At 46.2% G+C, this 23920-nt stretch overlaps 1 protein-coding gene across 1 annotated transcript in view; it reads right to left on the bottom strand.

The window, feature by feature from the left end:
- Nucleotides 1–23301, bottom strand: part of SLC35F3 (solute carrier family 35 member F3) — a 303882-nt gene extending 280581 nt beyond the window's left edge. Inside the window, exons 1-2 of the mRNA XM_032608598.1 lie at nt 23249–23301; nt 22661–22890 (exon numbers count right to left, since the gene is read on the bottom strand). Of these exons, the coding sequence (XP_032464489.1) occupies nt 22661–22890; nt 23249–23301 (283 nt within the window). The remainder of the gene's footprint in view (nt 1–22660; nt 22891–23248) is intronic.
- Between the last annotated feature and the right edge of the window lie 619 nt (nt 23302–23920).

The raw sequence follows: 23920 nt of genomic DNA, 5'->3' as shown, positions 1-23920 counted from the left end.
CTGGAGTTAACTGAAGCACAGAAATTTAAACAAAGAAAAGCCCTCAACCCTTAGCTTTAGCTGCTTCTTCTATAAACAATTTGCAATTAACATGGATAAAACTTTTAAGTGAAGCAATTTGTGCTTCACCAACCTCTGCCATCTCCTCCGGGGAAAACTAGTAAGTAGTAAAATGATGGTGAGGTACAGCACAAAGGGTCATATCCAAAGTCCCAATTATTTTTACTATGGCCTCGCCATTACTTAAAGAGCCAGGGCTTCCCTGGTGGCACAGTGGCTGAGAGTCCGCCTGCTGATGCAGGGGACGCGGGTTCGTGCCCCGGTCCGGGAAGATCCCACGTGCCGTGGAGCGGCTGGGCCCGTGAGCCATGGCCGCTGAGGCTGCGCGTCCGGAGCCTGTGCTCCGCAACGGGAGGGGCCACGGCAGTGAGAGGCCCGTGTACCGCAAAAAAAAAAAAAAAAAAAAAAAAGAGCCGAAACCTATGGTTTTCTTTAAGGCACACACTTCAGAACTTCCACCGCACTAAAGCAGTCTCTAAATCTGTGAGTTGACTTTGCAAAAAAAGAGAAAGTGGCCTTCCTTTAAAAAGGGAAAAATGAGATCTGCTTCTATTTACAAACATCTAGATGTCCAAAACAAGTGGGACTATGTTTTAGAGGGACCCTGCTATTCAGGATTTCAGTGGAACCATGACAATGACAACAGCAGAGCCAGAGTTGTAATTTCCAGTTCTGATTTCCAGAGGTCCTCAATGGTCACCATCCCCCACAAACAACCTGATCCATCCAGGCACCAATGTCTCCATAGAGACTAGTCTCCTCCTCCCAGTGACCACCTTTTGAAAAGAGATGTTTACGGTGTTATAACACAAACAGCAAAGCACGTGATACGTTTTTACACCCATAGACCCTTTTACACACATATACCCTGCCACCCAGATTCCCACATGGAGTATTTGCACCACACAAGAAAGAAGGCTCCCTAACGCCCCTTCCCAGACCAGAAACCCTAAGTGTAACCACTCTTCCAAACTTCATCGCCACAGAGTACTTGTGCCAGCTTTCGAACTTTATATAGATGGAATCATACAGTATGTGTTGGGATAATCCTCTGTTGCAAAGCTCACCAACTTCAAAGGTACTCGGAGAACCACATGAAAGTACGAGGGTTCTATGAGTGGGTTGTTCAACGGTCCTTGTCCCAGCCTTCTGGCTTCCATAGCTGGCCAGGTGGGAAATTATAACACCTCTTTGCAGCGAGAAAAAAAAAAAAAAAATCAAAAAGCCAATCATACCTCACTTTCCCGCCAGAAATCAAAGGAAACTCTTGCTGCCCTGGCAGAGAGGGATGGAGACCAAGGACAGCTGGGTCCTTCCCCCTCTGACACCTGATCAGCTGCTCCCAGGGACGACTCCCTTACAGGAGAAACTGGCAGTGGTAGAATAAAGCACTTTCTGTCTGGGGTGCAGGAGTTTCCCTTATCAATTGCTCTTAAAGGAGCAACTCCCCAGAGCTGGTCCTCTCAACAACCTCTCCGATTTTCTCCACTTCTATTTCCTCTCTCACCCCCAAGAAGAGCTCCCCACCAGATTTAATCTGTCGGCACCATCTCTGCAGAGCTGCTCATCACAAAGGCTGCAAGGAATTTATTCAAAGCCCTAAAAACTGTCTTACAGAAACAATGCAGTGAAAGCCATGTTAAGTCTCCTGGTCACCTATTCTGCTCCCTAAAAAGTGTGACCCCAGGACTGGGTACTCCTGTGGCCCAAAAGGAAATCCTCATTTTAAGAGTTGCATTAGAAACTGGAACTGCTTTTTCTCTTATCTGCCAAGCTTTGAAATGCAAAAGCTGAATCTACCACGGTTGAGTGTTCAACATAACTAATCAAAGAAGATTTGGTCCAGAACTGGTTCTCACCTAAAGGCTCAGCTAGGGAAGGATTTGCTTTTCCACTCGAATGGCTGTTGGGCAGCCTTCAGCTCCTTGTGGCTGTAAGGCTGCGAGCTTCCATTTTTGCCAGCCAGAGGCCATCCTCAAGTATTAAAGGTCACCTGCAGTTCTTTGTCACACAGGCCTCCCCATATGGCCAATCCTTTCATCAAGGCTGGAGAGAGAAGATCTAAAGCAAGTTTGCTGGCAAAATGGAATCTCACGTAACACGACACAATCACAGAAGGGATCTCCCATCACCTGTCATATTCTATTGGTTAGAACCAAGTCCCAGGTCCCACCCACACTCAGAAAGAGGGAATTACTCAAGGGCTGAACATCAGACGCGGGCATCAATGCGGAACACCTTCAAGTTTGTCTGCCATGACACTACAACCCTGGGATTCCCCTCCTGGATGTATATCCAAAAGAAGTGGGTGCCAATACTCTTCTAACACAACTACAAAGATGTCCACAGCAGCTCTATAAGGTACCTGTCACCTCTCCTCCCTCAGCTTCGCACCTTCACACATGCTTCTCCTCATAAAAACTGTTTGAAATTCAAACCCCACCCTTGCCTCCCACTCAATACTCTTCCTGCAACCTTGCAAGCAGACTTGATTCTGAAACCAATCAATCTCTCCCACCCCCAGCTCAAGGAGCCTTGGCCTTAATACACTTTAGCATTTCTGCTTTCTCTGTTCCATTGAGGATTCCAAAAGGGTCTCCCTTTTTCTTATTCTTAAGGAGAAGATCTTCCCTTTTTTAACAAGGGAACCCCCCCATAACTTATAATAATGCCTCTAATTCTCATGCATTCACCTTGAGGCAGAAGTAATATGATCCCTGAGTGGTTGAAACCTAACAGAACCCTGGGGGGCTCCTGGGCACAAAAGCCTTTCTGTGTCCCCCATTTCTTGATTACAGGAAATAGGCTTCATTCCGCCTCTAGGACCTTCTCTGAGTTCCAAGGAACAGGTTCAAACAGTTGCTAATCAGGGAAGAGAGGGGATGCAGAGACAAGGGAGGAAGAGTCAAAAAACAATAGCGCAGGACTTCTCTGGTGGTGCAGTGATTAAGAATCAGCCTGCCAATGCAGGGGACATGGGTTCAATCCCTGGTCCAGGAAGATCCCTACATGCCACAAAGCAAATAAGCCCGTGCACCACAACTACTGAGCCCGCGTGCCTAGAGCCCGTGTTCTGCAACAAGATAAGCCACCCCAAGGAGAAGCCCGAGCACCTCAACGTAAGAGTAGCCCCCGCTCACCACAACTAGAGAAAGCCCACACGCAGCAATGAAGACCCAATGCAGCCAAAAAAAAAAAAATTAAATTAAAGGTTAAATAAAACACACTTTATATTGAGGTATGATTAACATACAAAAAGCCATACATATTTCATGTATATGTGGGGCCTTTAGGGACTTTCCACCCCCTCACTTGTTCCCGTAAACCAATTCTTCTCCCTATCGTGCGCCACTCCTTCTCCCTATCGAAACCAATTCTTGGAGTTTTTCAGTTGACGGGGACTTGCCAGACAGCGGGTAATTTTCCAGTTGCCCGTAACAGGTATACGCCCTAACCGCCACAATGAACAGACAACTATAACGGCCAGAAGGTGGGACAAAAGTTCCTAAGCCAATGAATTCAAAAGTCACCACATTTACCCAATCATTGTGAGAATATACCCGCCCTATGAGTAAATAAACCTATAAAAAGTATGTGATTCCGCTTTTAGGGGTTCCCCATCGGCCTCCTGCGTGAGGTTCAGGGAACCCCGGTGCATCGGCTCCTAATAAACCTCTTGCGTGTTGCAGCGGCTCTCGACTCTTGGCGGTTCTTGGGCGAGTTGGAATCCCTCGTAGACCGTTTGGGTCTAACATTTGGGGGCTCGTCCGGGATCCCCACTCGCCCCCGGGTCACAAGAACATCGGGAGTCGGAGGTATCAGGTAGGCTCGAGCCCAATTGTCTGTTTGTCGTTTGTTTGTTGCTAGCCGCCATTAGGAAAAAGCCGTGCGAACCGGCTTGCTGTGGAATCTGTATTGGACTCCTGGCTAGGCAGACGTGCCGAAAGCTGGTGTCCACGGGCCCCGGGGGACGCCCTGGTGGTCCATCTGGAAGGAGAAACAAATTTTGTCTCCCCTTCATCTGGTTCTGGCAGGTTATATAAGCTGCCATCTGAATTTGAGTTGGTTTCGGGTTTAAGTTCGCGGCGGCTGGTTCTGGCAGGTTATATAAGCTGCCATCTGAATTTGAGTTGGTTTCGGGTTTAAGTTCGCGGCGGCAATATCAATGTGTGTCTTTTGAAATTTTATTGTTTTTCTGTACTATTATCTTTCTTTTGACGGACGACAATGGGACAAACTACGACGACTCCTCTTTCTCTTACCCTAAGCCACTGGACCGAAGTTAGGGCTAGGGCCCACAACCTTTCGGTAGAAGTAAGGAAAGAAAAATGGCAAACGCTGTGTACCTCTGAGTGGCCTACATTTCAGACAGGGTGGCCACCCGAAGGATCTTTTTTGTTAGATAAGGTTGGGCTAGTCAAGTCTAGGGTCTTTAACACAGGACCCCACGGACACCCAGACCAGATACCATATATCTTGGTCTGGGAAGATCTAGTTCTCTCCCCGCCTCCGTGGGTCCGGCCCTTTGTTTCCTCAACAGGCACGTCTGCATGCGCTCCAGCACAATCGGAGATATTGGCCCTGAAGAAAACCCCAGACACGGAAAAGTCATCTGCTGCCCCGGACCCGCCAAAGGCGATTGACTTATATGCTAGGCTGTTGGGACTCCAGTTGGTCCAAAAGGAGGTGTGGTCCCAGCTGGCAGAGGCTTACCGACCAGGAACACCAGCAGAGGCTCATCCCTTCCAAGTCGGAGATTCCGTGTACGTCCGTCGGCACCGAACCCAGACTCTAGAGCCTCGGTGGAAAGGACCATACATCGTCCTGCTCACCACCCCCACGGCTATAAAGGTAGACGGCATCGCTGCGTGGATCCACGCTTCACACGTGAAGGCCGCACCAGCATCTGCAACATCGGAATGGCGAGCCCAAAAGACCAGCAACCCGCTCAAGCTCAAGCTTCTGCGATCATCAGATTTATAACTTTAACTTTGTTACCCCTACTGACTGTGAGTAATTTTAGTCCTCACCTGCCCCAGCATTTAACCTGGCAGGTAATTTCCCAAACTGGAGATGTAATATGGTCTGTTAGCCATACTGCTGCTCCTTGGACCTGGTGGCCAGACCTTTTCCCCGATGTTTGTAAATTAGCCATAGGAGCTCCCAATTGGGACACAGCACACTCCCATGATCATCAAAATGCCCCATCCATACCCGGTCGGGCCGGCCAATACGGCTGCCAAAACTCGGGTACGCGACAGAAACTTAGCAACCCTACCTTTTATGTATGCCCGGGATTTCATCGCCATAGGTCCCTAAATTATCAATGTGGGGGAAAGGAACATTTTTATTGTAAAAGCTGGGGGTGTGAAACCACAGGAGACACCTATTGGAAGCCCACCTCTGGCTGGGACTTTATTAAGGTGACAGCCAATTATACACACCCAACCAACCCCTTAACTTATAGGCCTGAATGTACTAAATGGTGCCATTCCCTTAAGATCTCTTTTAGTGAACCAGGAAAAAAGGATAAAAACTGGATGAATGGCCATTCATGGGGAATCAGGTTTTATAAAGAAGGATATAATGATGGATTACTAATGACCATCAAACTAAAAATTGAAACCCCTACTCCAGTTCCTATAAGCCCCAACCCTGAGATAGGGCACTCTTCGCTACCTTTGGTCCCTCCCACAGCGTTACCAGAGATAAGAAACCAAACTTCTGAGCCAAAAGGAATAACAATCAAGCCCAAGACCCCCCGGGACCGAATGCTCTCATTGGTCCAGGCGGCTTTTGAGGTTTTAAATGCCACAAACCCGGAGGCTACCAAATCATGTTGGCTTTGCTATGCTGCTCCTCCCCCTTATTATGATGCTATAGGATATAATTCTAATTATAATAATGTTAACACTCCAGATCAATGTCGATGGAAACAAGAAGGAAATAGTAAATTGACCCTGGCCTCAGTATTAGGAAACGGTACATGTGTAGGAACGCCCCCCTCGTCCCACCGACATCTTTGTGCCAATTTAAGCCTCCCACAGGGCTCAGGGTATCTCCTCCCTCCTCCGGATGGATGGTGGGCATGTAACACAGGATTGACCCCCTGCATTTCTTTAGAGGTCCTTAAAGCTTCAACCGATTTTTGTGTGTTAGTTCAGCTGGTCCCCAGACTCATTTATCATTCAGATTCATCCTTTCTAGATGAATATGAGGGCAGAGGAAGGTTTAAGAGGAAACCCATAACACTCACCCTGGCTGTACTCCTAGGACTAGGAATGGCAGCCGGGGTAGGAACGGGTACAACGGCCCTCATCCAACAACCCCACTATTATGATGCCTTAAGGCAAGCTGTAGATGTTGACCTCCGGGCATTAGAAAGTTCCATAACTCAGTTAAAAGAATCCCTCACCTCGCTTTCAGAGGTGGTAATGCAAAACAGGAGGGGATTAGATCTGCTGTTCCTTAAGGAGGGCGGACTATGTGCTGCACTAAAAGAAGAATGCTGTTTTTATATTGATCATTCTGGGGCTATTACCAAAACTATGGACAAACTTAGGGAGCGCCTGGACAAAAGACAACAGGAAAGGGAAAATCAAAAAGGATGGTTTCAATCATGGTTTGATAAATCTCCCTGGCTTACTACTTTAGTTTCCACCTTGTTAGGGCCCCTCATTATTTTATTGTTGCTTTTAACTTTTGGACCATGCATTCTGAATCGCCTGATAGCCTTTATTAGAGAACGCATTAGTACGGTACAAGTTTTAATGCTAAGGCAACAATACCAAAACTCGCAAAAAAAAACCTGAAATTCCATGATTGAAATTAGTTACAAAAAAAAAAGGGGGGGAATGTGGGGCCTTTAGGGACTTTCCACCCCCTCACTTGTTCCCGTAAACCAATTCTTCTCCCTATCGTGCGCCACTCCTTCTCCCTATCGAAACCAATTCTTGGAGTTTTTCAGTTGACGGGGACTTGCCAGACAGCGGGTAATTTTCCAGTTGCCCGTAACAGGTATACGCCCTAATCGCCACAATGAACAGACAACTATAACGGCCAGAAGGTGGGACAAAAGTTCCTAAGCCAATGAATTCAAAAGTCACCACATTTACCCAATCATTGTGAGAATATACCCGCCCTATGAGTAAATAAACCTATAAAAAGTATGTGATTCCGCTTTTAGGGGTTCCCCATCGGCCTCCTGCGTGAGGTTCAGGGAACCCCGGTGCATCGGCTCCTAATAAACCTCTTGCGTGTTGCAGCGGCTCTCGACTCTTGGCGGTTCTTGGGCGAGTTGGAATCCCTCGTAGACCGTTTGGGTCTAACATATACAAATGGATGAGTTTGGGGATAGGTATACATTGACGAAAACGATCTATGCCACAAACACATCCCGCTGAAGAGCATGTTTGGGGGACAGTGATGTGGCCAGAGGTGGGGGATGGGGACCAAGGCAGATGTCCCTGAGGGTCTTGGTCGGTTCGGGCTGCTATCACAGGTGGCACAGACTGAGTGGCGAAATTCATTTCCCACAGTTCTGGAGGCTGGAAGTCTGACATGAGGGTGCCAGCACAGTTGGGTTCTGGTGAAAGCCCTCTTCCGGGCTGTAGATAGCCATCTTCTCACTGTGTCCTCACATGGTAGAAAGAGAGTGACCTAGCTCTCTGCACTCTTCTTAGAAGGGCACTAACTCTATTCATGAAGGCACCACCTCATGACCTAATCACCTCCCAAAGGCCCACCTCCTTATTCCATCACACTGGGGGTTAGGATTTCAACATGCACATTTTCCTGGGACAAAAACACTCAGACCATAATACTTGGGTTCAGTCCTACCTGGAAGACCACACAAGCACTGAATGCTGGAGGGAACCAGTGACAGCGCTGCCTGGGAAGTGTAGAACCTCCACCTTCCCTGAGACAACATGTCACAGTGCACACAGTTCTCCCTGCTTTTTGGATAAATTCTGATATAATAATGTTACAAGTCCCTGGGCCCAATGCACAGCAAGGCTAAAAAAACCGAAACGTCAGAGTTTGGAGCAGAGAAAGGTCTGTTGCAGGGCCAAGCAAGGAGAACGGGTGGCTCACGCCCCAAAAGCCCCAAACTCCCCAAAGGGTTTCAGCAAAGCATTTTTAAAGGCCAGGTGAAGGAATGGGGGGTTGCAGGGTATGTGATGAGCTTGTGTACAATTCTCTGATTGGCTGATGGTGAGGTCACAGGGCGGTGTCACAGGGGTCTTTAGGTGCCAGTAGGTGTGGGGGCTCCTGATCATTGAGTAGTGAATTTCTTCCATTTGGTGGTGGTTTTAGCATCTGTAAAACTAGTCAGAAAATATGCATGAGGTAGTATTATTTGGGTGCTTCAGAGAGGAGCTACAGCAGAGGATAACGGGGGAAGGGTCTGTCCTGGGGAGGCGCCGTAAGGTAGGGTCTTGGTTACAATAACTCTAACCCTTTAAGGCCTGGGCTATGCTATGCCATTGGCTGAAACAACGACATTTTTATTTCAAAAATGTTCACATTTACCGAGAGGCTGGGAAAATAGTCCAATGAACACACATATATCTATTATTCAGATTCACCAAAAATTACAATTTCGCCACATTCTGTTCATCTGTCATTCAATCTAACTATCGATCTATAATTGATTTTGTTGAACTACTTAAGGTACGTGACAAACATAACAACACTCTATCCCTAAATACTTCAGTATCTCTTAGGAATACGGACATTCTCCTATGTGACCACGCTAATATTATTAAGCCCAAGAAAAATAACAGTATTCCATAAAATAACTTAATAAACTGTAGGCATTCAAATTTCCTCCAATTGCCTCCAAAATGTCTTTCATACCTATGGGTGATATTGTGATTTATAGTAAAAAACATGTATTTGGTTTTCATCCCCATTTCTGGCACTGAGCTCCTAAACCCCTTGGAATTTCCTAAGTGCTAAAAACAGGAAACATGTCTTTTGTTATTCATAGCAAGCCTCTTTCAACCACACCTGAGTTTATGTTAATGAAGTGACTTTTGGAAAGCCCCTAAGGATGGGGGCTGGTTGCCGGGGGAACCAATTCATTAGAGGGTTCTTACTTTCTGTCCCACCTACCCCCATCTCCAGGAGAGGAGAGGGACTGGAGGGTGAATCAACCACCACTGGCCAATGATTTAATCAGTCACACCTAGGTAATGGGGCTTCCAAAATAACCCAAGAGGAGGGAGCTTGGAAAGTTCCAGACTGATGGACATAGCATGTGGAGGTGCTGGGAGGGTGGTGCACCCAGAGCGGGCATGGAAGCTCTGTGCCCCTTCCCACATCCCTTGCCCTGTGCATCTTTCCACTGGGCTGTTCTTAAGTTACATCCTTTCATGATAAACAGATGATCTAGTAAGTAAATTGTTTTCCTGAGTTCTGTGAGCCACTTTAGCAACTTAAATGAACCCAAGGAGGGGACTGTAGGAATCTCTACTAGTGACTGGCATCTGAAGTGAGGGGCAGTCTTGTGGGACAGAGCCCTTAACCTGTGGGATCTGATGCCATCTCCAGATAGAGTGTCAGAAATGAGTTAAATTGTAGCACACCCAGCTGGTGTCACAGAATTGTTTGCTATGGGAAAAACTACCACACATTTGGTGACCAGAAATGTCAGAAGTGAGGTACTATTCAGAGAGTAAAATGTAAAGGAAAACAATAGTGTGTTTTCTCTTTATTCTGTTTCCCCCAAAGCAACACAGACACCTCTACACAGAAAATGAGGCAGCCTCAGTACGCTACTGAGGCCTTGGGACCAGAGATGGAAGCCACTAGAAGATAACTATTATCTTGTCACCTCCTGGCCTTTCATCAAGGGCAAGGTGGCCAAGGGACCCTGGCTGACTAAGCCACCTCCCTCCCCTACAGAAGCCACAGCAACAGAAAACAGTAGAGAAATCCAGGTCCCTAGGTACTGATTCGAGGGACTTTTGGTCACTTGCTGACCATTAGGAAGCATCAGTTCCAAAGACGCACAGCCTCCTCTCCACGCTCAGACTTCCATGTGCGCAGTTCAAAGAGAAGGTGGGGGCCTAGGAAGGAGGCGAGCAAGACAGGAAAGGAGGAGGGAGCTAGACACTGTTCTCGAACAACTCAACCTCATCCTATATTTTAGCGCAAACCCATCCCTGGGTCTTAGACTCATCCACACATGGGGAAGTGGTTCCAGGATCACCTAGCACCAGCCAGAATGGCCATCATCAAAAAGTCTACAGATAATAAGTGCCGGAGAGGGTGTGGAGAAAAAGGAACCCTCATACACCACTGATGGAAATGTAAGTTGGTGTAGCCGCTATGGAGAACAGCATGGAGGTTCCTTAAGAAACTGAAAACAGAGCTACCATATGATCCAGCAATCCCACTCCTGGGCATATATCTGGAGAAAGCCATAATTCGAAAAGATACAGGCACCCCACCATTCACTGCAGACCATTCACAATAGCCAGGACAGGGAAGCAACCTAAATTTCGTTCATCGACAGATGAATGGATAAAGGAGATGTGGTATATTTATACAACGGAATACTACTCAGCCACAAAAGGGAATGAAATCGTGCCAGTTGCAGCAAAGTGGATGGACCTAGAGATGATCACACTGAGTGAAGTAAGCCAGACAGAGAAAGACAAATATCGTATGATGTCACTTACACGCGGAGTCTAAAAAAAAAGAATGATGCAGATGAACCTGTATAGAGAATAGAGACAGACCCACAGACACAGAGGACAAACTTACGATTGGATCAGGGGACAGATTAGGAATTTGGAATTGACATAAACACACTACTACGTATAAAACAGATAGCCGATAAGGACCTACTGTAGAGCACAGGGAACTCTACTCAATGTTTTGTAATAGCCTATAAGGGAAAAGAATCTGAAATATATATATATATATATATTATATATATGATTGAGTCACTTTGCTGGACACCTGAAACTATCACAACACTGGAAATCAACTATATTTCAATAAAATACATATATCTATATTCAAAGTAGCAGGCACGTAAATCAGGACGTTTTGATTTTTATTAACAGAGAAAAGTAGAGATGCCTCTTAGAAATACCACTCCCTTCACATCTAGAAGAACTGGACAGTGTTATGATTCTTAAGCTGAACAACCAAGAAAATAGCTTTAAAGGAGTATTTCTACGGACATGGGGACAGCATAAGCAGAACAGGCAGCAACACGGGATAGAACACGTAGAGCTGGAAGTAAATCCCCACTCCCTTGAAATCCAGTCTACTGCTATTTCTGTAAGGACCCTAGCGAGAGGAAGAAAAACATCTCAGGTCTCAGGCTAGCTTTGTTCAGAGCTGGAAAGAAACGGAATGCCTGCGGCAGAAAACATTAGGGAAAAAAAAAAACGTGTGGGCTTAGTAGCTTAATCTCATCAACTCAGTCAAAAATCTTTGTTGTTGCATGATTACACGAAAAAGAAAAAATGTTTCATGCCTGAGCGAAAACAAAAGAACAAATTAGAACTCTCACTACAACAGCAGAACTCAAGTTTCCAAAGGAAGAGAAAAACAACTTCACTAAGGCTCAGACCCTATCCTGACTCTAACTAGCTGTTCATGGTGCCCGTAATAAAATATTATGCAGTAATATGTATATAATAGAGTTTAGTGTAAGGCTGGTCAATGTGCACCCAAAATACCCCAAGATGTTTAGTTGGGGAAGCACCAAAAAGAAACATGTAATCCACCTGAGATGGCCCCCAAACAAGGAAAGTATGGGACTTCATGGAGGAGATGTCTGTCTTGTCTCCCTGCTCTGTAATTTTCTAGGAAATACGCCATATATGTAGTGTATGTTCATCTTAGCAGTGAAAATATTCACTGCCTATTAGAAGCAGTGAACTATTTGATGTCTGAATGAATGAGTGAGTGAGTGAGTGATTGGAAGGATGGATGGATGGATGAATGGCTCAACGAATATGCACTCACAGGTTCCATTGTTTGATTTGTTTCCAAACCACTGGCCAATGAACCCTTCCATGAGTAGTGTTTGAAACTTCATGCAGTGTTTTCTGAAGCCCCTGCCTGGCCTACAGGCTCCTCAAGAGGGAGAATTGTGGCAGTGGGGTCTGGTCTGAAGGTGTTCCTCTCTCCACCTTCCAGCCACCACACTGAAACTCTTCAATGTATTCTGAGAGAAACACAAGACACATGCAGGTTACAGACAGAACAAACACGATGACACATGCACCACTACTAGTTTTCCTAGTGGTTTTAGAATAAATTCGAATTACGTAAATTTCACTGACATGGAACTGAAAACACACCGACAGCGTAAAATCAGATACACCTACCAAAAATGTTCATGTTAAAGATTTAATAAAACCAAATGCTGACTTCAAAGGAAAGAGTTTGGATAAACCCTTGAAATCTGCTGCTCTGGGTTATGGCATTTAAATGGTCTTCAAACGATTTCATTCTTTCTCTTAAAAAAATGGTATAGAGGTGGGAAGTTCAAGTCCTTCCTCGGTATCGAATGCCAGCATAACGCACTTGTCGATAAAGAGTGTTTCTTAAACTCTCACACGTGCATGGCATGAGACGAACACTGCACAAACAAAACCGAACTGTTTCATACCTACGATCGTAATTATATATATTTTTTTAAGGACAGGACATCTTCATATACATTCACTGCAAATGAGCAAACAATTTCTAAAAAGAAAATGAAGGAAGGAAAGATGGTATTCATTAAGTAGCATCTTTCTTCTGGCCCTTCTGAATAAAACTCTGAGGATATATGCAAGTTTTTACAACACTACATGGGTACAAACTCGATGATGAAAAAGGATAAAAATAACTCTCCTAAGAAATTCTTACCTAGTCAAGTACTATGGATGTTGTGCAGCAGGCTGGCAAGCAGCAAACGTGAACGTCACAGAAAACACGTATCACAACTGGAAAACGGTTCTGAGAAGTTACACTGAATATCTGTCTGTCACAGGGCTCTGTAACAGCCTTGAGCCTTCGGGGCTGCAAATCACCTGAGAGAAGCAATTTATTTCCTACCATCTCGAAGGCTGTCATAAATTAAGGCTACCTCCAGCTGCATAAGAGAAAAATGTGCCCATGTCCCAGGCAATTGTTCAAGGGCTTGTCACCATCATTAACCAAAAGAACTGACCAGATTCCTAATTGTCCCAGTCCCTTTCCAGGCTTTGCAATAAGATAAGAGAACAAAACTGATCTATTACTCTACTGATCAATACACATTCACCAAAGAATTGATCCAAAAGACATCATGTATTAAAAAAAAAAAAATCTACTTCAATCCCCTGACACAGGGTAAGGAAATACTCAATGCACCTGGGGTTGCTGGGTGTCCACCTCTTTTTGCAGCTCTCCAGTGATGGAGGCTCCAGGACCTTCTTTATCTCAGCAGTCAGGAAGTGATTTCTCATTTCCAATGAAAAATTCTTTGTTTATGTACATCCTTGTTCTGTCCTACGTGGGCCTGAGCAGAAGTGGCTCAGAAATCTTCTTCAGCTAGGAGTCCGCAGTTGCACGGGACAAAACTTAGGTTCCGCTCACTTCACAGGAAGGGGCTGTTGCGCTGCAACAGTGGTGTCTCCTGGAGCTCGCAGGAGGCGCTACAGCAAGATCTTGACGTTGGAGGGAAATGGTACCCAGCGTGGAGTGCAGGAAAACGTCAAGGCTCTCTCTGGGTTGCTTACACATCTGCTTTATTCTTCCCTCTACGTGGACCAGCTTTCTCTGCCTCTCCCTCCACATGAAAGCCAGGCTAGCTCCCTCATAGCTTCTCCTCCACTTAAAAGACCACACCAACTAAACCACAATCTCCTGGTTTTAATCTCAAATTCCAGGAGGGAGATATTGATCAAGTGACTGTGGGTCAAGGGTCCACCCCAATCTAATCTATGGTGTCCAGGAGGAAGGTGATGCTAAGGGCACACCCTGAAGACACGGTGCACGGCAGTTAAGGGGGTTATGGTGAGCTGGGAAGGTATCCACTCCAATTGTTCTCATAAAGACATGCTGTTTGCCTGATTCACCTCTCTCCCCCCCAATATTTAAACCTTGCCTACAGAACACATTTTTAAATCCCACTGATCCATTTTCTCTTCTTCCCTGTTCATTTCTTCCAAATTGCTTTTTTTTTCTTTGCGGTACGCGGGCCTCTCCCGTTGCGGAGCACAGGCTCTGGACGCGCAGGCTCAGCGGCCACGGCCCACGGGCCCAGCCACTCCGTGGCATGTAGGATCTTCCCGGACCAGGGCACGAACCGGTGTCCCCTCCATCGGCAGGCGGACTCTCAACCACTGCGCCACCAGGGAAGCCCCCAAATTGCTTTTAAAGTGAGGTTATCAGAATGAGGCAAAACACTCTGACGTGAGACTGACGAATGTAAGCTCTAGCAGTGAGATGGCTTGTCGGTGTTTTTAGGTGACCAAGCAGTGGGCGTCCCATTTCTTGACTGAGAAAGGCAATCAGAAGTGTTCTGTGCAGGATAATTCTGGAAGACCCCCACTGAAATGGAGATGTTTAGGAACTGTTTCTGTGTGCGTGTAAATGGCCTTTCGTTAGTACATTTAACAAATGTTTATCGATTTAGGTGCCAGGGACACTCTGTGATCTGGGGATAGAATCATCACAGTTCTACGTTCCAAGAACCACAGTGAGGGGCTGGCGACATGGGAAAGAGCCCTACCCTCGCAGAGCTTTCCACCTGTAGGTTTCAGCCACACGATTAAACTAGCCATGACAATATGTATGGGAAGTGACAGCACCATGGGAGCCCAGGCAAGGACACCTCACCGGATCCAACGCAGTCAGGGAGGCTCCCTGGGAGAAGTGACGCTCAGACTGGGCCTTGGATGAGTAAGGTGGCATTTCTGCATTAATAGCCCTCCTGAGGACACACCTCAAATGACCAGAGCGTAATGTCAGTTTCCATTCACAGTCCAACTTCATCTTGTACATTTCTGTGACGCTATGTTCCAGTCAAGCTGGATGACCTTCCAGCAACAGCTCGTGTACCTTGCTGTGCATATACTGTGCCTTTGCCTGAAATACAAACCTCCCCTCCACCCACTTCCTGTGGTTTATTACTCCTCCAGCTTCTGACCTGAAACTCACCACTCCAGAGCCATATTATTTCACTTTCCTCTCCCTCCAGTCTGTAAGATTTGAAGGCAAGAACCCGCTTCCCAATACAAATAATTTGTACACTGTCTTATAGTAATTCATGCACAGTATCAAATGGGATTTTAGACTTTTCTCATTTTTGCATAGAATTAGAAAATAGGTCAGCCTGAAGTTTATTATTAATTTCTTCTGTGTTTTCCTGCAGATTCAGAAGATTCAATCCTATTAAAAAGTAGGCTAAGAAATTTTTAAGAATCTTCTTGTCTTTCTATTCTTTTCTTTTTTAGAATGTCTTATAAATACTGAAAGTTATGAATAACAGATTACTCCACATTTCCTACTTAATAAAGAAAAAAAAAGAAGTCTTGTCTCCCATCACTTATCTCTATATTCTGGTACATGCTCAAAAAGTTTGCGAAGTGAATAAATGAAAATAAAGGCGCATTTATGGATGCCAGGCAAAGGGCTAGATGCCAGATATTCATTATTTCATTTCATCCTCATGACCATCCTGAAAAGCAGTTATATTCGCCCCCATTTTGTAGATGAGAAAACAGAGGCTCACAAAAGTGAGTAACTTGCCAGCAGAGACATTGCTGGGATGTGAAGAGAGCTCCCCGTGTGGATTCTATTCCCCCTGATTCTCCCGACAACACAGAAAAAACTGCAGTGGTCCCCTCCTTCATGGGAGGCTACGATTCAGTCAGCATCCTTATCAACGCTCAGTGAAACACTTAACAGAGTTCAATGGCTCATACACATGTGGATTCATTTTTTTAAATGCAACTCACCTGATTTTTTCCAGCTGCTTAAGGAAAGGAGAAACACTCAACACTGGAGTGTTTTATTTCAGACTAGGCACTTTGTAGACACTCAGGACAGACTTGTGAAGAACAGTGAGAAATCTCTTTGCCCAAGCCTCTTCCAAAGCCAGGAAGACTAGGCTTTTCCTGGAGGTGAGAATCTGGACCATTTGCAAAGGGCTTATAACTCCCGGTCAATGATCTGAGTGTACTGGGGAGAAATGTGCTCCCTTCAAAAAGAAGAGTTCTGCATTGTAATCTTCTCAAATCTCAGAAAGCTATTTACTAAATTGTTAGCACGGATTCATATTCATGAATAAAACTGATGCTCTGAGACATTAGAAAATGTTACGCTCTATGCCCTCCCCACCCTACCCCCGCCCCCTCCAACTTTTTTCCTTTTAAAATCTTTTCAATCTATAATGCCATTTGCAGCAACATGGATGGACCTAGAGATTACCATACTAAGTGGAGTAAGTCAGACAGAAAGGGACAAATATCATATGATATCACTTACATGTGGAACCTAAAATATGACACAAATGAACTTATCTATGAAAGAGAAACAGATTCACAGACATAGAGAACAGACTTGTGGTTGCCAAGGAGGAGAGGGGGTGGAAGAGGGATGGATTGGGAGTTTGGGATTAGAAGATGCAAACTATTATATATAGGACGGGTAAACAACAAGGTCTTACTATATTCAATATCCTATAATAAACTGTAACAGAAACTATATTCAATATCCTATAATAAACTATATTCAGTATCAGGGAACTATATTCAATATCCTGTAATAAACCATAATGCAAAAGATTATGAAAAAGAATTCCATTCTAGAATAAACTTTTACAACCAAATTATACAGCTCTTCCAAGTGGGTCATTTTTGAATTGCTGACCTGACCTTTACTATCTTGGGAGGATCAAACAGAAGTTGCTCACCATGAATTCAATTATACTACGAGCCACTGTTCCAGTTATCCCTGGAAACCACGTAAGCAACATCTACTCATGGTCTGGTCTGAAAGGGCACACAGAAGTAGAAAGACTGTCCTTCTCCATAAAACTCCCCCCCTCACCTCACACAAACCCTTCCTAACATTTGAAACCTGAAGGATCCTGAAACATGCGATTTCCTTGTCACTAGGTGAGCTATTCAGTGCCCTCCTGTTTTCTCCGCTTGAACTATGAAACCTCCCCCGAAATAAACTGGGTTTTGCTCAGCAATCCGCAGGCTCTTAACCTTGATTCAAGTCGCCAATGGCAGGCCCGGAGGGATAGGCTGGAGATGGGGTGGCCATTTGGGATTAGCCTACCGTCTACTCTAAAAGTGACTTACAAACTAAACCCATCAGCATTTAAAAAAAAAAATCTTTTGTATTTGCACATACCAGCACCATGAAGTATTAATAAGCCCACTCAGGAGTCAAGTGTATAGTATAGTCAAGTGTATAGCTCCAAAAGCTATTCCTAGGAAATTTCTTTACTAGAAAAGTTTGTGAGCTCACTGTTTGAAAACATCCTTTAGGGAAACCTTTTGCTAAGTAACGCATCCCTGCTAACTGTGAACAATGTGTCTGTGGATTTCTGTTTCTCGACAAGGGCACACCTCAGCCATGGGCACCATAAATGTTCTCAAAAACTTTGCTAAATGAATAAATGAAAGTAAAGGAGCATATATAGATGTTCTTTCATCCTGCATAAGAACCTGTGTCTGGGATCTCCAAGACCCACTACTTCAAGCATCCCTTCCTCTCCACAGCCATCTCCTCCCCAACTGCGATCTATCCCAGAGGAATAAGAAAGGAAGGGGGAAGCAGAAGAGATTCCAGCCAGTCATTTCTCTTCTGCTGTGGCACAGGTGGGAGGGGAAAGGAAATCACTAGGAAAGCTTTCCAAACTGTTCTGAGTTCTGAAGCACTTTCTCCAGGGTATCAATTTACGGTGAGTGGGTGTGGAATCACGTTCGCTGCACAAGCAATGGGGCTCTTTCAGAAAGCTGTTCATTCTAGCCTGGCCCCTCCTGGAAGCCCAATCAGTGGTTCAGGAAGAAGGAAGAGAAGAGAAGGCCCGGAATTCAAAGGCAGGCCTGCTCAGTTAGCACTACTGCTCCACGGAAGACAGGTCACTTGCAGCAGAAATTTGGGGTGAGGCTAAATGAGGGCTTCTCATCACTCCTACAGGGCATCTGGCATTGTTTGGAAACACTTTTGGTTGTCACAACTTGGGGGGGGGGGTGTGAACTAGAGGCCAGGGATGCTGCTAAACACCCTCCCATGCTCAGGATCCCCTCTCCCCATAATAAAGGATTATTCAGTACAAAGTGTCAGTAGTGCTGAAGGTGAGAAACCCTGGGCTAACTCAAAGCTTGCCATCGAGAATTCTGATCTATTGTGGTTGCCAAGGAGGAAGGGGAGAGGGGGAAGGTTGGATTGGAGTGGGAGTTTGGGATTAGCAGATGCAAACTATTATACATAAGATGGATAAACAACAAGATCCTATTGTATAGCACAGGGAACTCTATTCAATATCCTGTAATAAACCATAATGGAAAAGAATATGAAAAAGGATATATGTATAACTGAATCACTTTACTATACACCAGAAACTAACACAACATTGTAAGTCAACTATACTTCAATTTAAAAAAAAAAAAACACACAAACATCATAAGGCTTTGCTGTAGGCATGCAAGATTATTTAATATTAGAAAATCAGTCAACGTAATTCATTATATTTAAATAAACTAAAGACAATTCAAAAAAAAAAAGGATTCTGGTGTAGTCTAGGTTCAGAAAGCCAAGGATGACACCATGGAAGAATAAGGAAAGGGCAAAGCAATTCCAACCTAACATAAGTCTGCATAAAGAATTAAGTAATAGGGAATTCCCTGGTGGTCCAGTGGTTAGGACTCCACGCTTTCACTGCCGAGGGCCCGGGTTCAATCCCTGGTCGGGAAACTAATATCCTGCAAGCCGTGCAGAGCGGCCAAAAAAGAGAATTAAATAATACAGATCACTATGAAGGTACATTCAAAGGTTCTCTCTTCCAGAGGTCGATGTTTCAGGCTGCATCCACTCACTCATTCAACAAGTATTAACTGAGCAACTAGCCAGGACATGGAAGCAATCTAAATGTCTGTCAACAGAGGAATGGATAAAGAATATGTGGTGTACATATATACAATGGAATATCGCTCGGCCATAAAAAGGAACAAAACTTTGCTATTTGCAGAGACGTGGATAGACCCAGAGACTCTCATACAGAGCGCAGAAGTCAGAAAGAGAAAAACAAATATCATCTATTAATGCATATATGTGGAATTTAGAAAAATGGTACAGATGAACCTATTTGCAAAGAAGAAATAGAGACACAGACGTGGAAAAGAAACATATGGACACCAAGGGGGTAGGGGCAGGTAGGATGGATTGGGAGATTGGGATTGACGTATGTACAATACTATGCATGAAGTAGATGGCTGATGAGGGTCAACTTATAGCACAGCGGGGGGAGGGGGGGGAGAAGGTACAATCTGTTTGCAGGACATATGTTAAAGTTAACTTTAAAAATGAATTCCAAGATACATTAGGTGCAGACAAATACTGTTTGATTCCACTTATACGAGATACCTACAACGGTCAAATTCATAGACTCGGAAGGTACACTGGTAGATGCCAGGGGCCGGGGGTGGGGGTGGGGAGGGGAAATAGGGAGTTAGTGTTTAATGGGATACAGAGTTTCAGTTCAGGAAGGTGAAAAATTTGGGAGATGAATGATGGTGAGAGTTCCACAACAATGTGAATGTACTTAGTGCCACTGAACCGACAGTTAAATATGGTTAAAGTAATATGTTTTATGTTATGTGATTTTTACCACAATAAAAAAAAATTTTTAATCTATTTTTTAAAAACCTCAATATTAATTGAGCAACTACTGTGGATCATGTACCTCCTGGGCTCTGGGTACACTTGCAGCTGGGAAGCCAAGGAATCTGCAGGAAAACTGCCCAGGGGTTTGGTTCAAAAACAGGCAATGTGGAATCGGAGGACTGTGGCTGCTGAGAAGAGGAATTCAACCCTCCCACCTGCTTGTTTGTACCAACAGCTTAATTCTCAGTTGAATGTTACATACAAACCGACCCTCTCAGACCCAGGGGTCTTTAGGATTTTTTAAAACAACTCCTCACAAGAAGTCACTTGTCGAGAGTAAAATCTGTTCAACTGATTGGGCTGAGAAACCCAAACAAAGATCATTTCTGCACTGTTTGCTATCATCTCATTTATCTTCACCACCCCAAACAAAGTCTAAAAATTAAGAGGATAACGGTGAGTACTTGGTCATTCAAATAATTTCTGCTGCTACAAAGGCAGCTAACTTACACTCTCAACTAATCCAGACACTCTCACTGTCAACTCCCCCAGTGGGGACACAGAGAAGCCACTTTGAAAGATGACTCAAAGGTGACACAACGACGTCAAGGATGAAGCTTGGAACGTCCCATAACTTACTCTGGAGACCCTGAGAGGAATATTTATTTCATAATCATCATCTCTCCCAGTTAGCTGACTGTGATTATTAACCAACAAACAAAATAACTCACTGATACCAACAGACAGATAAGCCTCTTTATTATTTTTTTCTACTTGGGTAGAAATAGCAAACAGCCAAAGTACTACCTTAAAACATCTTTGGCTACATTAATAAAACATAAGCTTCTCTAAATTTAAATGTAAAGTCCAATTCATTCATCAAAATGTCAGGTGTCACCTAAAGCATCTTAGTAAAAAGGAAATCCCTTGGAATAAAGAAGAATCTTCACAGGAATAGAGGGGGGAGTGAGATGATTTTCTTCTGATTATAATGACCACTGTACCCTTGTCTACTGCTCTTTATTCCTTCAATGAAGCCTCAGAGAGAGGGTATTTAAGAATACCACTGGTGGTACAAGGGACTCATTTTCCAGGCCTTCCCCCTGCCTTAATTATAAAGTGTGTTTGTACCAAACACAGTCAATCACTGCTGAAAGCTCCCCGCCAACCCTGCAGAGTCACAAGCCTTGGTGAAAATTTCTATAAAGCTCATGGGGCCAGTTGCAAATATTTAGAACTACAATGATAAACCTTATGATTCCAGGGGCTAAACAGACGACTCTATGAAGGCTGTAATTTGTACAACTGTCTTTAGACAATTCTAATTTCTTACTAAGAAAGCTAAGAAGAGAAATAAGAAACAGACCATTTCTAAACGAAATTTAGAAAGTGTAAATAGAAACTGAGTGTCCTACCCCCTATCTATAAGAGAAATGGTTTCCAATGGGTTTTCATTCTTTTATCCTATACCTGACGTTTCTCAGCTGAAAAGAAAACATGGTCCCTTGTCTCCCTTCCGGGATCCAAAGCCAATTTATCAGCTACAATTTTAGCAGATTAGAGGAGAGGCAGATAACCTTTTAAAGGTTGATACAGAGTTAAAGGCAATCACCGCCGTCCTTTAAAAACAAGTAAGGGCATGAAACAAAACACTAAAATCTAATGTTTCTTCCTGCAAATAAAAGTAACCAGCTAACTGCTAGCATACCCCTGACCTTCAGCTTGGAATCCAGGGTTTTATGAAAAAACTCAAGGGAGACGTATTTTTAGAACTCAATATGACGAATTTACAAAAGCCTGGTATTTTGTTCCTAAGGACCCATAAAATATGTTCCAATTTCAAGCCATGAAGAGTAAAACCATATCTCAAAATCATTAAGCCGTTAGTCTTGATTACATATGGAACGAAGCAATACTCAATTCTTTGACTGACTGAGGTGATAAAACGGCTCTCTTTCTGCTTGTCCAACGACAGTGGTGAGGCCACCGAATTGTGGCTTACACTTATAGGTTCTGGAGTTTGTTAGAGCCAACTTCTCCCTTCCAAAATGAGAGAAAGAAATGTCCACCACATTAGTCCTGGTCACACAGGTAATATCTGTATAACTGATCACAGCATTGCCAGAGCCATCCGCTGGGGCCCACTGGCAAAGAAAAGTCTCAGCTGTTCCACCTGGCACCGACCGTTTATCTCTCAGGGACCAAATGCCAATAGCTAGAATGATCCATATAGAACCTCCACACTGAGGACAGCTAAAGACCTGGGGCAAAGGGAGTGAATGACATCTAAAATGAAGGCCCCGAGAACTGTCCTCCATCATCGGGGCCTAGGGGACCCAGGGAAGAGTTAAAATCCAGGCGTGCTAAGTCTGTCGTCTCTAACCAAGCCAGCTGAGCCCCGACCCGGGGCGACTGACACGTTCGTATCCACAGAGAAGCCACACAGTGCAGGATACACTGAGTTCCCAATCTGTCTCCTTATTGTGACATCTCAAGCGCAAGGAGATAAAGACAGAGAGGTGTCTGTGGGAAGGAGAGAGGATTTAAGAAAATGGATCAGATATTCCCAAAGGTCCCGGAAAACCGTCTCCGGGCCTCTTCCTGAAACGTGCAAGCCCGGGTCGGTGTCTGCGGTCAGGGCAGGGGGCGGGGAGCGGGGCGGCTGGTCGCGGGGCTGCGCGCGCTCCCCGAGGCCGCCGTGCCAGCCGCAGGGGGAGATGCGCCGGCGGACAGGGGAAATGAGGCGAGGGGGTCTTACTTTTGTAGCTCGCCGCCCAGGGCTGGTAGCCGTAGTAGCCGGTGATGCGCAGGATCCGCTCCTCGATGGACGTGAGCCCCACGGGCCCGCTGGTGAGGTCCTCCACCGAGCGCGACCATTTCAGATCCTCCTTAATCGCCTCGTCCACCACCAAGTACTTGAGCTGCCGGAGCTGGGGGCTGATGTCGGACAGTCTCCTAGGGCTGACGTCCGGTGACCTCCTCATACCACTGAGGCCGCGGGCAGGTGGGCAGGGAGGGAGAGAAGGGCGCTGAGATCGGAGGGCGAGCAGGGGCGCAACCTGGTCCCGTTAGGGGCAGATGCGGCCGCAGGGCCGGCGCTTCCCCGCTCCCACCGCACACCAGCTCCCTCCGCACCCTGAGCGTCGGGTCCCGTCTCCGGAGCCCGGCGCCGGGAGCTTCGGGGCAGAGCAGGTTGGGACGAGTGGAAAGGATGAGGATGCCCTAAACTTCCCGAGCAGCTCCACCGCGCGCGCCGCCCCCTCCCGAGCCCCAGACCGCCCGGCGTCCCGACTGCCGAGAGCCCCCGGCCGCCCGCTCGCGCACCCGCACGCGGGGCGCTACTCACATGGCGATGCTTTTGCCCCCGGGTGCGCCGCCGGGAAACTCTCGGATCCCCATAGGCAATGGCAGAGTGGGACCGGAAGCTCCCAGACTGGAGGCGGAGGGGCTGCGGGCCTTAGCTGCCCGCGGCCGCGGCCCCTGGGAAGGTAGGCGCGAGGCCGGGCGAGGGTCCCCGCGCCGCCCGTGCGCGCCCGCGCGGCGGTCCCCGAGCGCCCCCGCGGTGTGCGGGGGGAGGCCGGCGCGGCGGCTCAGCCCGGCTCCAGCCGGTCCGCGGCGCTCGCTGCAGCCTACCGGCCGCAGGTCAGTGGGCGCCACGCCCCTCGCCTGCGCCGCCGCCGCCGCCGCCGCCGCCGCCGCCGCCGCGGCCCCGGCACTCGGCAGGCGCGGGAGCCGCCGAATCCGGTAGAACGCCGGCCGCGGTGTGCGCTCTCGAGGCACCTGGGCGGGCGGGACTTGCCCGGCCCCCGAGCGCGGGAACCAGGCGGGGGCGCTGCTGCCCCCTTCCCGCCGCCAGCGTGCGGCACGCGGCACGCGGCACCCGCACTCCGCCCCGCGACCCTGGGGCTGTGGGCGCGCTCCTCCTCCCCTCTCTTAGGACCTATCAGATCATTCTGTTCCTGGTTCAGTAGTTCAGTTCAGTTTCTCTCTCTCTCTCTCTCTCCTCCTCTGTCTCCAC

The sequence above is a fragment of the Phocoena sinus genome, chromosome 16, assembly GCF_008692025.1.
Source record: "Phocoena sinus isolate mPhoSin1 chromosome 16, mPhoSin1.pri, whole genome shotgun sequence".
In the NCBI taxonomy this organism is placed as follows: Eukaryota; Metazoa; Chordata; class Mammalia; order Artiodactyla; family Phocoenidae; genus Phocoena; species Phocoena sinus.
This window is presented reverse-complemented; position numbering and strand designations above follow the sequence as displayed.